Below are 17,768 nucleotides of genomic sequence, written 5' to 3'. Positions count from 1 at the left end.
TACTGCGTAAAAAAATGGATAATCTGTTTTTTGTTGAATGCCATGAACCATTAAGCATCTTTTCTATTTGATAAATTACTGGTCCTACTTGAATAAATTTGAATTGCATAACAAAATTATTAAAAATATTAAATCAACATACTGGGATGCATTTTTGATGGTCGATGCTTTTAAGATGTAAAACTCAAATTCATTCTAATGAAAAGTTATTTGAGACTTCGCCGAATCAAGTCTCGTCCTCAAGAAGGTTGTGGTTAAGGCTGTAACATAAAGGCTGTTGTTTCAGAAGTAGCTCTAATATGCGCTATGAGTATGAACAGACATGAAGCTGGTAGTTGTCATGGGTCAAAATCATTAGGAAAGCGGCGGACACAATTACAGTCGTAACAATTTGGATCTACAATAAGCTCCCCACACAATGTCAAACAATGCCATTGCCTGAATATATACAACCATTTTTTGTTTGTCACGATGATTTGTTGATCAGAGGCATTACAACCCAGTTAAAAAAGTGCTGATGATAATGAGATATTGACCGCATGATAACATAGCTGCAATTATCACGTCCACACTTAGATTTCTTCTAAATTGATGTCTAATAATGCCGAAGGGTGACACAGACAAATACTGGAAGACATGTACAGCTAATCTTCTGTCATGGAATCTCTCTGGTTTTCACAGCCTGAAATGTATAACTCTTGGGTTTTGTTACTGTTTACTGTACGCTATTATGCTGGCGACCCTGCCAGAACTCCAACAAAACTGCTTTCATTGTGGAGGTCCCACTTTGATCACTTAAAATAGGTAGTGCTTGGACATTGACTAGATTAGCATCCGAGCATCCACGCTGCATCTATTCCATTGTATTCATGCACCTGCTTGCAAAAATAGTACGATAATGTCAATGTCATATGCTTGGTACATAAACAATTTTGACTGAAGAGGTGCTATATGTGATGACTCCAAAAGCCCACCATCAAATGCATTGAAGTATAATGTACTTAGCTGAGAAAAAATAGAACAGAATAAAGCCAGATTCTGAAACAAACAATAGAGAGACCTGCAACAAATATGACGAAGTCCTCACGTGATGGTTTATGGTGAACTTATTCTGTAAGCATGCTATTTAATCAGCAGATGTTTCATTGCAAAGCTGCAGAAACTTTCGTAAGCTGCAAAATAAAAACAATATATTATTATGTTACATGTACGACAGCTTGACAGAATTTAAAAATTCCAGCAAGAAGGCCCATAAAATAGTCTAAGCAAGTTTATCAATTGGACCATAGGATATAGTCCAAGGTTCAATCATTGGAAAATCATATTAATAGATTGGATGATTGAATCAGCACCCAGTAAGAAAAATATGTGGTTAACGATTTCAATTGGTACTGATTCAGTCATCCAGTCGATGAGTATAGGGAACCTTTAGCATTCTTCCAACCTGACAACAGAGATACCGAGATTCCAGAACAGCGGCAGAGAAATGCAACATTATCTATAATTGTTACCATGATTTCTACCAAAATGGATAAAAAAATATAAATATCCATGAATAACCACAATCAATCAATCAAACATATAAAACAGCACATAGTAGAGCAGTAGAACAATACAAATCTTAGATATGCATGTACCTGACAAGGCCAGAGTATAGCTATATAAGTAAACATCCAATATGGTAGTACTTTGTCACATGCATTTACATATTGAGGTAATTCGAAGAAAATGCATACCAATGACCGCTTTTATATGAGTAAATGTTTCCTACCCTAACTCCCGTTTATAAAAATCTGAGAGAAATCAAATTAGTGAATTGAAAATTGACATGAACTTTCCAATTGGGACTGACGCTGCTTTTGGATTATCCATGAATATAAATTTGCATGCTTGATCTTCGATAGATTGTATGTTGTGGTTTTCAAATCGATGGTAACTTTTAGTCCTAATCACTAGGATTAAACCCTGTGGTCTTCAAATCGATGGTAACTTTTAGTCCTAATCACTAGGATTAAACCCCGCGGTCCTCAAATCGATGGTAACTTTTAGCTTTAATCACTAGGATTAAACCTAAGTGTTGGCTGTTGGGATTATTTTGATCTTTTTACGCGGTATGTGTTCTATAGTTCTAATATTTCGTGTTATACATAATTGGTAGAACTATAGCCGATTGCATGATCAAGGTCATTAGGCCATGCCCAACACTGGCAAAATTATAGCCACAGAAGTGATTCTTAAACGATGTTTATTTAATGTAACATTGAAGGTACCCCATCTATATTCATAAAGTTGGCATGGATAAAATTAGGCTAATCCACCAAGTTACAATCTATGTTCAACCAAGTTTCCAAGATGTAACATTGAAGGTAGCCCATTTATATTCATAAAGTTGGCATGGATAAAATTAGGCTAATCCACCAAGGTACAATCTATGTTCAACCAAGTTTCCAGGATGGGGGAGCTGGAGTGGGAAGAGTCGAGACACACAAGGAGGCTGTGAGGGAGCGCCCCCAAATTTTAAGGAAATTCAAGGGGCAGGGGGGCGTTGGGATCCCTAGCATAGGTGTCCCCACCTCTAAAACTATAAATCTAAAATTAATTATGATAAATTGGCAACAATAACAATAGACCCCATGCAAATTCATCATTTTGCAATCCAGTGGAAATAATCCTACAAATCCCGAAGTCCTCTTTGCAATCCAGTGGAAAATATCCTACAAATCCCAAAGTCCTCAAAACTTTAAGTCTGATGAATTTTGAGTGAGATATGCAATTCTACTTTCTCCATATGAAGTCTGATGAGGTTGGAATCACTCTCAACATCTTGAAACAATTAATGGTAATATTAAAAATTGGCGTAGTCTAACTTATAGACAAAATAACCTTTTTCACCAAAATTCACCAAAATCCGGCAATACAGTTTCAAGATTTTTTGTTCTTTAAAATACATTTTTTTATGCATAAATGGATTCAACACCCTAAAAAACCCCCGGGGTACTCGAATTATGCAGATTAAATAATTTAAACTCGAGTTTTTAAAAATCTCTGTCGGATTTTGATTAAAATTAACCTGAAAAATGGTCGTGAAAAAAACCATTTTGTCTATAAGTTAGACTACATCTTAAAAATTTAAGTAAAACTAATAAAAAGGGTAAGATAACAGAAAATGATAGAAAAGGTAAGATAAAGGAGAATGTAACATTACCATTAATTACCAAGGTCATAGACTCCTCAAAGCTCTATCCCCTATTTTTGTTCTATCTTCATGGGTTGTTAGACAAAAAGTTGTGGGGAAAGGGGGAGGGAGAGGCGGAGGGGCAGGGAAGGAGGAGAGGGGGGCATCCAATTGTCCCTCTTTTGGGGAAACGTTCCCATGCATTTCCCCGAGTTTTGCCACAAGGGGGCATGGAGAAACATTTCCTTGGGTGCCCCCACTTCCCCAAAGTGTGGGAATTGTGGGAGACATGTCCTTGTGGAACATTGGTTACAAACGTCCTTTTGTTTCAAGGTGCAATGATCCAACTAGGTTGGTAGATACTAATACTTAGCATTATAGCGACAACATCATGGAAGGTATCAAAGCCCACAGATCCGACCTAGACTTGCACACAAAGTACAATGTTGGCAGTTATGTCTATAGTAGTGTCATAACCAAATATTTGCAAGCTAAATTAGTGAATGACAACATGTTACACCTAGAAGAACAAACCTTAACATGGATGGAGGTGACAAATTAAGGAAACTCCTAGAGATGCTTCCTTATACAAAAGAGCCAAGTATCAATACCTATCAAGAGGTGGGATCTTTTGCATTGTGTGGCAGATGACCATAACAATCTTGCTATTTCACAGGATGAAACATACCACTCTAAGGGGAAATTGAAATCAGGTAAGGGGAATATCATCACCCTGCATTGTAAAAATTTCAGGAACAAGGTAATCTTCACCAAGAAATCTGTGTTTTACCCAATTTTTAGAACTTTTAAACCTAGGGCTAAAGTGAAATACTCAAGAATACACCTACAATAATCTCAAACCTGCTCACCTCTAGTCTGGAAAAATCCAAGTAGACAAACATAAAATACTTAAGCACTTGATCAACACAACCACCCTTGGGGCATTATCTAATTAAGTAGATCTGACAATCACATTCATTAACAGCAGAAACATAACAGTACATTCTGATCTGAATTATCTAGAGCATGCTAAATCACTCAACATTTCAGCCTTGCCATACAAATAAATCAGCACATCAAAAAAACCATGAAACTTGCTCAAAATACATGAAAACTAGATATGCAATAAGAGAATTTAGGGCAGAAATGGTAAAACTTTTTATTATCATAATACGAAGATAAAGTACAATACCTCAATTTTGCCAAAGCAGGTATGTCAAGTCTTTGTGCTTCATCCCAAGCAAGGACTTCTCCATTTCTTTTGAAACCCTGCTAGGCTATCCACAAAGGCCTAGCAAGGCATCCCACCAAGCTATACTAACATCTCCAGGAGCTTAACAAGAAGTTAGCAGCACACTAACTGACCAGCCCTTAGATCCACACTTGCATCTCAGAAGCCTTACACTTCAATTCCATCACAAAAGCCAAGGAACTTATTGCATGCCTTTCACAAGCACTATCCTTGTTACAATCATAAATAATTGTTCTTCCAAGATTCTTGAATAAATCACTAATTATTACATCTCTAAAACACAATCTGAATTGTCACAAAGGCACACCATGAGGACAACCATAACACATGGATTGAATCCACAAATAAACACTAGGCTAAGTGAACAACAAAGTTCTAAAGTGAAGCACCACAAGAAGCATGGAAGCCACATGGCACAATAGGGTTTGTACAACCACCAACATCATGCACCATCCAAGTCTAGATATCCAAATGTGAAGAACTCCATTATGCAAGATGATGCATTGTCCAACAATGGCTCCAACTCAAGCATTAGCCCTCAACATATGTGGAAGGAAGCTCCAATGTTCCTAATGCTTCGTGTTCAACCTCCAAGTGCATAATGCCCTCTTCCGAGGTGGTTACTCCACATGTTCTAAGTGCCCCTCCTCCTCAACAAGTGCACCCTTGTAGAAGATGTCAAACCACCACATGTGCTAACTACCACATCAAGAAGCACAACTTCCTCCAATTAGTCCCAAGATAAGATATATCCAATCTAAGCTCTCCAAATGTAAGTCAACCAAAATACAACAAAGAGGCTAGGGAACCACAAGTCTTCCACATTACATGGAGCACCCTCCCAGCTACGTGAAAACACTTTCGAAGAAACCAAAAGAGAACACTCTCTCCTTGTATATCAAGTGTTTTCTCAAACATTTGTCTCTTCACTTTGTGCCTAAATTGTACATGCAACCTACAAATCCAAGTCTATTTTAGTCTTGAATCAATCACCAATTGTACCAAAGCTTTAGGAACTATCTCCCAAACAATACTTTCCTCCATCATGGCATCACTCTGTTGTAGTTCTTGGTAGCTTTCGAAGGTCTTCTACATGATCTTGGTGGCTTAGCATGTAGAAGATGGTTGATTTCCACTTTAGGTGCTTGCCTAGTGGAGTAGGTGATTTATGACTTCTTTTGTAAGTCTAACTAAGGAAAACTACAATAATTAAAGTCCATTAATTATTGTAGACCATTAAGCCTAAGGATTAATAATCAAATTATTTAAGTGACTTAGATATGATCTCAACCGTCAATCATTTAGGAGTTTAGGGTTAGGGATTTGGCTTAATGAAGTTATAAGAAGCCTAATGGAGAGGTGAAGAAACAATACAACTACACAACATTGAGAGAGCAATTTTCTCTAGAGAGGTTGAGCTGGGTTGAAGAGAAGGGAGGAAGAGTGCAGGGAAATTTCCCAAGTATTTCCAAGAGGCCAAGTTGAGGGAATATAGAGGCCAAGTAGCGGAAGTGCAGAGGAGGTCGATTTGTTGAGAGGCCACTTTATCCAATGGGTTGATTTCCTTGAGTGCACAGGGGTTGTACGAGGAGGAAAAGAGAGGGCCAATTTGCTGGCATTAGAGGATGAATTTTTTAGGAGGTCAATTTTCTAGTGGGATGAGTTCCTTGGGACAATTTTCCTAGTGGGGCCGAGTTACAACTTCCAGCAGTGCATTTTTTTGTGTAATTTTCTCTATGGGTCTAGGCCCAAATTTTCCCAAAAAATTTAATGAAGGGAAATTGTTATGTGTGTAAAATTACTGTTGTGATGTGATTGATCTCTTTAATTTTAATTTTCCGCTGCAAATTATTTTTTAGAAGTTAAATACTAGTGATTTTATTTTCTAGAAATTCAGAATTTTATTTAATAATTTTTTGGGAATATAAATTATTGAGGTATAAATAAATCTAGACTACTATTGGAAATTTAGCATGGTATCAAAGCTACTGAAACTCTGAGGGAGGGATCCAAATCACAAGGGTTTTATAGTAGTGAGTTATTTTTTACGACGACAATTTTTTTATTTTGCATCTATGGTTTTGTGGCCAAGGTCGATTTGTGAAATGGCATCAATGAGCTTGAGATATGAAGACATGATGGATGGGGGTGCTAATTTATTCCATGGAAGGAGCATATCATTATTGTTCTTAAAATGAATGGTTTGTGGGGTTTTGCAAACATAGAGATCCAGTTCCTTCTAACCTTGCCCACGCAACCGAGCTATTATCTTGGATAGTGTGAGGGATCATAAAATTCCTCGCATAATAAGGAAGGACACAACACATAAGATGTGGGTAGCCTTAATCAGTCTTTGTCAGAGTAAAAATGAGAATAGGATAATGGTGTTGCGGGAAAAGTTGAATAGCATCTGGATGAACAGATTAGAGATTGTAACCTCATATCTCACTAGGATCCAGTAGGCTCATGATGAGCTATCAATTGTGGGAGAAGCTGTGTCATTTAGAGCTAGTGAAGGTAGTTATGAAGGGATGTGCTAAGCAATGGAACACCTTTATGGAGGGGATTCTTTCTAAACAATATCTTCTTGATTGGAGCCGGTTATAGGATGACTTCATCCATAAAGATATCTAGGAGAGTTCAATAATTGGTGGGAAATGTAGGAGTGGTGGTGGGGATGAGGAAATTTCTCCTACTGCGCAAGTGAAAAAGGGCAAGGGGAAGGCCAAGCAGAACCAGGGTGGAGGATCTTCTTAAAGTAAAAAGGAGAAGAACATGAGAAAAGTAAAATGCTTTGTATGTCATAAGTTCAGTCACTTTTTCAAACAATGTCCAAACAAAAAGAAGGGCAAAGGTAAGACATCTACAACAACCACAACACAAATGGATGAGTTGTTTGAGAAGCTCGAGAGGAACTTTGCCTTGATGTCATTCCTTTCTAGCATTGTTATGAGAAGTGTGTGGTTGTGGACAGTGGAGAATCTTTCCACATGATGTGATCTCAAGATACTTTCACCAACATGGCCAAAGAGCCTAGAGACCTACATGTGGAGCTTGGAGACAACACAAAGTATGCAGTAGAGGGCATTCACAACATTAAGTTTTAGATGGGCTCAGGGAGTATCAAGGAGGTGAATTGTGTGATGTTTGTACCAGGGTTGGAAAAGAATCTCCTTTTAGTTTTAGCCATGGAGGCTAAAGGACTAGAGGTTAGCTTCATAGGAGGTGAAGTCACTGTTAGGTCGAAAGGAGTTGATCCCAACAAGTGGCGAGTAATTGGGAGCAAGGAGAACAACCTATATTTGTTGAGAGGATAGCTGGTGAAGGCTCTTATACATGAGAGTGACAGTTAGAGTGAGCTTTGGCATAAGAGGATGGGATACCTACACTACAGGGCTCTTCCTATGTTACGAAGAATGGTTATAGGTTTTTGGAGATTAAGTTGGAGCAAGAGGGAGTGTGCAAAGGGTTTGTGCTTGGCACTTCCTATGTTACGAGGATGGTTATAGGTTTCCAGAGATTAGGTTGGAGCAGGAGGGAGTGTGCAAAGGGTGTATGCTTGCAAGCATGCCAAGTCAATGTTTCCTCGCAGTGAGACTAGGTCCAAGGGGATATTAGACTTGTTGCATTCGGATATGTGTGGTCATATGTTAGTAGAATCAATCACAGGGTCTAGCTACTTTGCAACATTCATAGATGACTATTCCAGGAAGACTTGGATCTATTTCCTGAGGACCAAGGGTGAGGTATTGGATCGATTCAAGAGTTCAAAGCTCTCATGGAGAACCTGACGGGGAAGAAGATTAAGGTACTGAGATATGATAATGGGGAAAGTATACCTCCAATGAGTTTGAAGATTTTTGTAGGGAGCTAGGGATTAAGAAGGAACTCACATTTCCTTATAAACCTCAACAAAATGGGGTTTCCCAAAGGAATAACAGGACCATAATGGGAACAGCAAAGGCAATGATCTACAACGAAGACTTGATATGATTTCGTCGACAAAGGCCTACAATACAACTATTTATTTGTAGAACATGAGTCCTCACAAAATAATGGAGGACAAGACTCCTGAGGAGATGTTTTCAGGGTGAGATTGGAGATAAGTCATCTGCGCATCTTCAAAAGTCCAATTTATATCCACATTCCAACATAGAAGAGGACTAAGCTAGAGCCCTCATCATAGAAGCACATTTTTGTGGGCTACAATGAGGTCTCAAAGGCCTACAGGGTATACATTCCAAGATAGAGGAGAGTCATCATCAATTGGGATGTCAAATTTGAGGAGGGTAGGACCTTTAAGAGGTCTCATGATACAAATCCAACAAGGATAAAGGATTAGGAGCAAGAGGCTCCTAAGGTTGAGCACAAACCAACAACACTAGCAACAGGGACACAACTTGTAGATATGGATGAGAGAGATTTTCCTTTGAGCTCTACTAGGAGGAGGCCAAGATGGGCCAAATAGACCTCAAGACACGCTAAGGTCATGAGAAGCAAGTGGAGGCTCCTAGTAGCGCCTTCAAGAAGAGTTGACCAACAATAAGATCGCCAAGTTATTTGGCTTTGATGAGAAACATCAGTGAGTTTGAGCCTTCCACTTTAGAGGAGACTACAAATGAGTAGGTTTGGAGGGATGCCATAGTGGAGTATAGCTCCATCATGAGGAAAGACATGTGGGACATGTCAACGCTCAAACTAGTAGGGGTCCTAGGAGGGGATCCTATAAAGCAATTACTAGGTCAAGGGGCAACAATGGATCGGTAGCCCATTATCACCTCAGCTAAGGCTCCCTGCTCTTTACGGACTTTCACCGATGGGAGGAGACCCGATATAAGGGGAATCACTAGATGAATGGATCAATAAGAGGATAAAGAGTGATTCCTAAGGCCTATTCACAAGAGAGGCTCAATTAGATATCTTGCTTGCTTCAAAAGCAAGGTGGAGGGCTCTCTAGGAAGGGCTAAGAGGATTCTTGAGGCTAGGGTTTGAGAATATAACTTATCAAGAGGGCTCCTAGACCGGAAAAATCCTTGTGGAGAAAAGGCCTTCATGTGATCTTTGTGAAATTGGAGTTGTAAAATTGTAAGACCACATAGGACCAAGTGGACCTAACATTAGGTCAAAGGTGTGGAGTTGATCAACGAAGGAGGGCCTTGACCTAATTAGGGAAGAGAACATGATCAAAGGGAAAACTTTCTTTTTAGGATTGGATATAATGATCCAAATGAGGAAACTAGACAATGGAAACCTAGGACAAGAAATGGTCTTTGAGATAAGGCTTGCTATATCTCGGGATCCCATCATCAGAATTGCTTCAAATTTGGAGGGCCTCTAGAGGAAACCCTAGCGCAATTATGGACCAAAAATCTAGATGTTTTGATGGGTACGATGGAATTTATTTGATGGCCTAGGTGACCTATTACAACTAGGCCTAGAAAGAGAACGAGGAGGTGAGTAAGATAATCGTTTAAGTGACCACCAGTGGATGGATCAGTGCCTTGCCTTTCAAAGAGATGGAGTCAAGGTGAATTTGTGATATGGAAATAATTAACCCAATCAAGGAGGCCATTAGGCAACTTCGCATGGCAATCATGGCATGAGAGAAATTACCCAAGGACTTTATACTTCGATGTGCATGTTTGATGACTTATCAAGCTATATTCAACAAAAATAACCTCTAGGAACATTCACCCAATCATACATGACACATGCAACACTTCAAAAGACCAACATTTCCACAATTTCGCATAGAGTAGCAATTAATTTCAGACCTAAATAGCGAAAACCCCAACAACATTAATGTGATATGATAAATACAAGAATAAAAATGAAAAAGAGATCACTTACATGTACAAAGAGTATATCCAATCATCAAAACATGATAAGAAAGAAGCTCCAAGATCAAGAGAATATCATCCAAAAATCAAAATTCATCCATGAAACCAAACTTGTCCGCCAAAAGGGAATGTAAAATTCTCCAAGTAGCTACTAATTCCAAATCCAAGTGACGATGAGAGAAATGAATCACCTCTCATCTATTTATACCATCTCTAATAAGTTTGATTTGCCTAATTGGCCTAATTAAGCCCCAAATAATAAAATAATGTGCAATAATAACATCCCTTGGTGACAAGCCCACCAAGATAGCTCAATAACATAAAAATAAGCCTCTCAAGAGGGAAGAATGATCAATAAAATGAGTTGTTGGGCCTTTGAGGAGGCCTAATGAAGTCCAAAGTGTGCCATGGTGAGAAAATGGACTCCAAACATAGTGGAAAAGGGGTTGGCCCCTTGTTTTCCAAGCAAGTCACTGTGGTGCTCCCAAGTGGGTGTGGGGGCACAAGGACATCCTCATGGGTCTCCAAGTGGATCGAAAATGCTTGTAAACCATCTGTAAGGGCTAGGATGATGACATAAGCCCTCCCTTTGTCTCCTGCAGTGAGACACATCCTCATCTGGACCTTGGAACATCTGCCAAGTGTATGGTGCAAGTGTGGAGCCGACTGGGCATGGTGAACCAGGTGCATCATCCTCATCCAAAAGGTGGAACACAAGCAACCAATGAGTAGTGCTAGGGATCCATGAAGTAATCTTTGCTATGGTGGAGTCCCATGGCTCTCAATGCTCACCCTACAAGTGCCAATGTGGTCCTCTGGAGGGCTAGGACCCTGTATAGGGAGACCAAGCCCCAAATGGAGACCCACCTGCAATCTTGCATAAGATCCAATGCATCCCCTTGCCCTCCAATACAACAAATCATTAGAATAATCAAATAAAAGAGCTTACAAGTCATGGAATCAATGGGGCACTTCATGGTGGCATGCCCTTCCATAGTGGGCTTTGGCATGTACAAGTGTCTCCAAGCTCAATAAGGGGGGGCTAATCAAGGACCCTATTAGGTGGTTTGAACCTTTAAATAGGGTGACATGGCCATGGTACATCTATCAGGTGGCAGGTGGCAAATGATATAGTGATGGAACAGAGTGGGGGTCAGGGGAATGCTCCAAACCACATGCCATGGTACAAAGGTAGCTATAATAAGGGAAGCCCACACCTGGGTATATGAGTGTAGGAGGGAGCAAATCGTGGTTCATGAGTTACCCCGACCTTTGTTTTTGTACCCTTCTTCATATGCCTTTTGTGTTTGATTGATTTTTCTTCATAATTGTTCGAGGCTCCCGAGGATGAGAGCATGATGTGTAGGATATAGCAGTAGGTACCCCCTTTTAAGGTGGTTCATTTCATTGCCCATCATAGGTTGGGACAGTCATGGGTTCCTTTATGTGGAGTGGGCTCATCTAGGGCGCATAGGAACTAGGGTGATGGCCATAAATAACGGGTAGAGCTCATGTTTGGGTTTTTCCCATGTGCTAAATTTGTATGTCCCAACCATCTTTTGCATTTTGTGGTACATTTCTTGTTGAGAGTGGCCAAATTATGATTTTCCTTTTCTTTTTAGCTGCATCAACCTCTGGGGCATCATTCCAGGCCCTGACCCCAGGTGTGGACAAGGGGAGGGGAAGGCTAACCCTATGTAGACCCAGTGGACCCATGTGGGAAAAATGATGAATGGTGTTAGAATGAGCATAAGCGAGTGATGTATATGGTGTCGGGAAGCCGAACCACGCAACCAAAATTAGGATTTCCCATGTAGTACCAACCCTAAAGCTAATGGCCAGTAAAGGAGATCCCATAGGACTAGGATACAAGGGTAACCACCAAATTAGCGGAAGAGACAAGAGTACAAACCTAAACCACTCTTTCCGTCGAATCCCCCCACCAGTCCATGCCTAAAAGTGTCCATGAAAAGCAAGGAAAATTACTCAACTATACCAATGAAAAGCCATACCTTCAAGGTCGGGAATCCCACCTTCCAACATACAATCATAGCAGATGGGTGAGGGGCCACATGGCTGGCTCAGGTGGTGGAGATAATGGCACATCTAGCTATCTGGTGGCTACTGGCTTCCGACTGAGGACCATCAAGGAGAAAAAATTCTCCTATGCATACTACCCATAGGTGGTGGGTAAGACTTGGCTCCAACTGGGACATGAGCTCTCGGAGAGGTGCATAAAGCCACTCAAATGGGAGGTCATGAGAACCCCAACAATCTCTTGGTATCGCAAACTTGTTACCTGCACATATCAAAGACCAAGCACACGGGGTAACATGTTTTTGTTGTGTCTTATGATCAGCCATGCTTAGTATTAGGCCATAAAATCAACAAGAAATTAAATGCAAATATAATATAAATGCAACTACTGTATCATGAAAATATCATATGATGTTAGCTCTAATGAGGAAATGAGCATGCAATGCACCCTATGTTGGGAAATCACAAAGGCAAAAAGATTTTCTTTATGGTGATAATTACGATATTCTTATGTTCGTATTAAATTTCTTGTGCTCTTCTTTTATCTTAGTTCATCAAGCGATTACCAAAACCATAACATGAATATCAAAGACTCCAGATGTAGGGGCTACTAGCTTCCAGCTGAGGATCATCTAGGAGGAAAAATTTCTCCTATGCATACTACCCATAGGTGGTGGGTAAGATTTAGCTACAATTGGGACATGAGCTCTCTGAGACATGCACATAGCTACTTGAATGGGAGGACATGAGAACACCAACAATCTCTTGGTACCGCAGACCTGTTACCTGCACATATCAAAGACCAAGCACACGGGGTAGCATGTTTTTGTTGTGTCTTATGATCACCCATGCTTAGTATTAGGCCATAAAATGAACAAGAAATAAAATGAAAATTTAATCTAAAGGCAACCAATCTATTATGAAAATATCATATGATGTTAGCTCTAATGAGGAAATGAGCTTGCAATGCACCCTATGTTCAGAAATCAGAAAGGCAAAAATATTTTCTTTATGTTGATAATTACTTGTGAAATTCTTATGTTCTTATTAACTTTCTTGCATTCTTCGTTTATCTTAGTTCATCAAGCAATTACCAAAACCATAACACGAAGATCAAAGACACCAGATATAGGTAGACAACCAGGGAAAACCCCTATCTAGGGGAAAACCCAGTAAACAATTCTTCCTTCAATAGTTTCATGAGATAATACAAGACTCTTTTAACTAGACACAAAATTCCTCCAATCACCAAGTCAACCCATCCTTCCTCTTCAGATGATAACCTTCTAGCAGAAGCTTCAACCTTGCAGCAGCAGAACTTCGACCTAGTAGTAGTAGTACTTCAACTTGGTAATAGCAGCAGAACTTCGACCTCTCTAACAACAAAACTTCAACCCCAATAGTGGCCTAGTAACTTCGCACGAGAGAGAGATAGGCCAAAATCTTCGATCTTGTCCTTCTGCTACAATTCTCCTTCTCTAAGAACTTCGCACCTTTTTTTGCTCCTCCTTGTGTATCGAACTTGTTGAGTAAGTGAGAAAATGGATCGAACTATGCTTCTATATATATAGCCTCTTCTGTGGGTCGAATTACCCTAATGTAGGCCGACTTCATCAGGTAAGGGCCAACTTGGTGTGGAGGTAACAAATGACTTATTTGACTCAATAATAATCCTTTTTACATGATTCAAAAGCCCAGGAAGGGTCTCATAAAATGGACAATGACTCTAATGACTCCAGATAAAACCTAGAAGTCCTCAATGGGGACTTTGACCTAAACCTTGCAACCTTGCAAAGGAACATCTATGGATGTAATCAATAAGAAAATATGTTTTTTAAATTATAAAATCCAAATAACAATTCAAAATTTCCACACATTTTATAAAATCAAATATGGGATGGAAATTTAATTGTTATTTCAAGGCATATAAATCTTCTGCGTTTGTTTTACAAGTGCAATAATCTTCGTGTACCCATGGAACCTTCATGCCGTTTGATTTTTTTGATTATAGGCAATTTAACAGATATGTGACATATTTTCCTTGAACGCCCAATAGTTTTTGTTGGATTTTATTTATTCTTTGTTTATTAATATTTAACCCTTTATCTTTATTTTTTAGTCTTTGCCAAGCTGGAAATATATCAATGACTTCATTGCCAAACACAAAATTTTGGATGGACCGATATTTTTAATAATCTTAATTATCTGTCAAAATCCTTCATCTATTCTATTAATGGCAATGTGCATTCAATTTTTGAATGACAAATTGACTGAATTGTAGTCTCATGACTCAATCATAACGCTCACTCATGTTTGATGTGTAGTTGCGGGACCTTTGGATATTGCATTTCGAAGGTATATTTGTAAGTTAACTGTATGATAGATGAATTAATGTATATTAAGGCCATTGAACTTTAACTTAATTTTAAAATTTAATTGATAAGAGAGGAGTAAGGTTAAAAAATTGATTTCTACAGCCTAGTAGATGTCAAACGTAAATGTTTATTGTTGCTAGAGGCATATAAACATCTTCCCTTATTACAATTATGTTATTAAAATCACCCATCTACTCAGCTTAATCCTTGCCTTAATGCACATAAACATCATCGTATGTTACTAATTACCTAAATGGGCGAAGTCATTATCACGTTGTATTCGAAAGTAAGTTTGAAATCAATGCGACATTATTTTCAATGTCTTGATCTTGAACACTTTTCGCTTTCGTTGATTAATTTTTGAACATTCTGTTTTTTTTTCATGTTCATAGCAGCAGGGATTCGCCAAAATCCGAAAAGAGACAAAACAAATATAAAAATACTCCCCTCTACCTTGAAAAGCCCACATCACTGGTGTTGCTACTGCTCGGCACTCACAGACAGCTAAGAACATTGAGGTTTGAGTTTCGAATCTTGTCCCTTCTTGTGATTTTTATTCTGGTTCTGTTCACGCTTTCTACCGCCATTAACGGCTATGCCGAGATTCTGTGGGGGGACCAGAGTCATGTGCAATGAATTCAATAGAATGGAGTTCTCTGGACTTGACCAATATGAATCTGTTGGGCATGATTCCTTCGCAAACATTATTGAGCCTTGACAGTCTCATAAATCTCAGCTTGGCGCTAAACAACTATGGGAACAGGACATCTAGAAGTGGAGTGAGAGCCAGGTTGAGGAAGAAATGCACCGCAAAGTACTAATTACTATTCTTAATGCTGATGAACGGGAAGTTTCGTGCCCATGAAACACCTGATGGGCAGACATTGAAATGGGTTTCGTTGATCGGGCTCGCATGGCTCATCTCTAGATGCAGTATTGTCCTATCGCAGTACTTGGGCTCATCAACATATCAAACAACAACTTCAGCGACGATATCCCAACGAACATTTCAAAATGGAAGAGCAGCGACGGTGTGGTTGTGCTTCAGGGACGAGCCACGTGGTCCAATATCATTGGATTGAACAATGAAATTGAAGCTCACTAATTCGCTGCAGTGAATAGTGTTTGGACATGAAAGTCCATAGAGAAAACACCTTCGGCGTAAATATAATTTATATAAGAATAATAAAATTAATGTAAACAATAATAACCATAATAAGGTTAACTAAATATTCGTTAGTAATGAAAAGACATGTCTTAAAGACATGACCATTCATGAAGAAGCACCTGCCTAGGTATATAAGCAGGCCTCATTTGTAACATTCACATCATCTCATCAATTCTTTATATAATACTCAATATACAATTACTTGTCCTACAATGGATGTTCTTGTCTTCAAAGTATTCTGAAGATTATTACTGCATATACGAACTTTGTTTGTTACAGGCTACCCTTTGAAACTTCAAATTTTTAATATCTGCTAGTCCCCACCAGTTGTCTGTTTTATCATAGATTTAGTACAATTCATGTCATTTTTTGAGATGTGATAGAAATGTTAAGTTAGGGTTTTGGTATGATAATTGCCTCTTTACATAGAACAGTAAGCCATGAAGTCAACAAAGGTTGTCCAGTTCATATATCATTGTAAAGACGTAACCAACAAGAATGTGTCTCACTGCTTAAAACAATGCAAATGCTAAAGCTGTAGAAACATACCCAATTTACAAGAAACAAACTGTTCACAGATTTGATGTTGCTCAGAACTCACCGTTTTAACAAGGGAGAAGGATTGTATGGAAACAAGCCCTTATTATGAAGATTCTCAATAGCATCATGCAAAGATGACAAACATCTCTGAACATTTTCAAATCTCAAATCATCATTGATAATCGTAGACATAGGTGACAGCTGCACTACTCCTTTTCTTTTGCATAATATTTGTCCCAGTTCTAACTCATCTTTGCATGGTACAGAAATGTGAGAACTGTCTGAAGCACTTGTTGATAAACTTGATATTTCCAAAATACTAGATTGATGCCTTTCTAGAGGCTCCTTTAAGGCCAACTGATGCCGCCTTCTCTTGTTACCAGAAACACTAGGATCACCCATGTCAGGTGAGAATTTGACAGAATCAGGCCATGAGTCACAGACAACTCTTAAACACCTGTAACAAAAAAGAAAATCAATACCAGAGACTAAACAACTTAAAAAAAAATTGGCTTATGCACTTATATATGCTCATGAATAAAAACAGTAAAAAACCAAATCATGCATTTGAACTTAGAACAACGAGAGAAAAAAGCTCATAACACTTTGTATGCTTTTGTTAGAAAAGGGTCCATTGAACATTAGTTTTCAATAGGGAACTATATTTTAATTTGATATGTTAACAAACTGGCACTGTATCCTGCATAATATATTTATGTCAAATCTGAAGACATCCATACACTGATGAGACTTGGTCCCTAATTTCCTAGTGGACTTAGTTAGATTATGAAATATGCACAGATGAGATGGGAGACAACCTCATAAGCATAACAGCCTCCACAAATCCAGAACTCCATGTCCTGCTACAGTGTTTATCCCTCTGGACCTGCCATGGCCTTCTCCACAAGCTTCAAAGTTTAGCAGGGAGATGCCACTCAAAGCCTCGTGTCCACATCCCACTCATCCTTCTGTATACCCTACTACAAGCACTTCGTCTTTGAAGTAGATAGCATTGTATCCTTTTCAGGAACTTCATGTTCATGGTTCCCCTTCCCACACAAATCTACAGGCTATATCTTCTTCACCTACCCTTCATCAGCCTATGCTAACCATGACTCTGCAGCAGGGAGAACATTTCTTCTTCTTGCCAAATACCCAAACACCAAAAGATGCACCAGGTCACATTTCAAAAGAGGCTCACCCTTTATTCTACCAGGACATTCCATCCAACATACAGAACTACAACTTATGATGTCCATTGTTGGATTGCAAACACCGTTTGCAGAAATTTGGGTTTATTTTCTCTCAGCAAGGAGAAATTGATGAGAATTGATCCCTAAGTTCCTAGTGGCCATAGTTAAACCACGTATTATTTTTATCA

At 39.0% G+C, this 17,768-nt stretch overlaps 1 protein-coding gene across 5 annotated transcripts in view; it reads right to left on the bottom strand.

The window, feature by feature from the left end:
* Nucleotides 1–375: 375 nt before the first annotated feature.
* Nucleotides 376–17,768, bottom strand: part of LOC149261612 (golgin) — a 484,201-nt gene continuing 466,808 nt past the window's right edge. For 3 of the 5 annotated variants that reach the window (XM_089422467.1, XM_089422471.1, XM_089422476.1), the window contains 3 exons: nt 16,449–16,844; nt 1,061–1,172; nt 376–875 (listed from right to left, as the gene is read on the bottom strand). In XM_089422467.1, coding sequence (XP_089278593.1) covers nt 1,127–1,172; nt 16,449–16,844 — 442 coding nt within the window. In that variant the 3' untranslated portion in view covers nt 376–875; nt 1,061–1,126. The remainder of the gene's footprint in view (nt 876–1,060; nt 1,173–16,448; nt 16,845–17,768) is intronic. The other 2 variants (XM_089422473.1, XM_089422469.1) reach the window with 2 other exon arrangements.

This window comes from Pinus tabuliformis, chromosome 6 (genome assembly GCF_031772625.1).
Source record: "Pinus tabuliformis cultivar Carrire ecotype Pingquan chromosome 6, CPIR1, whole genome shotgun sequence".
Lineage (NCBI taxonomy): Eukaryota > Viridiplantae > Streptophyta > Pinopsida > Pinales > Pinaceae > Pinus > Pinus tabuliformis.
This window is presented reverse-complemented; position numbering and strand designations above follow the sequence as displayed.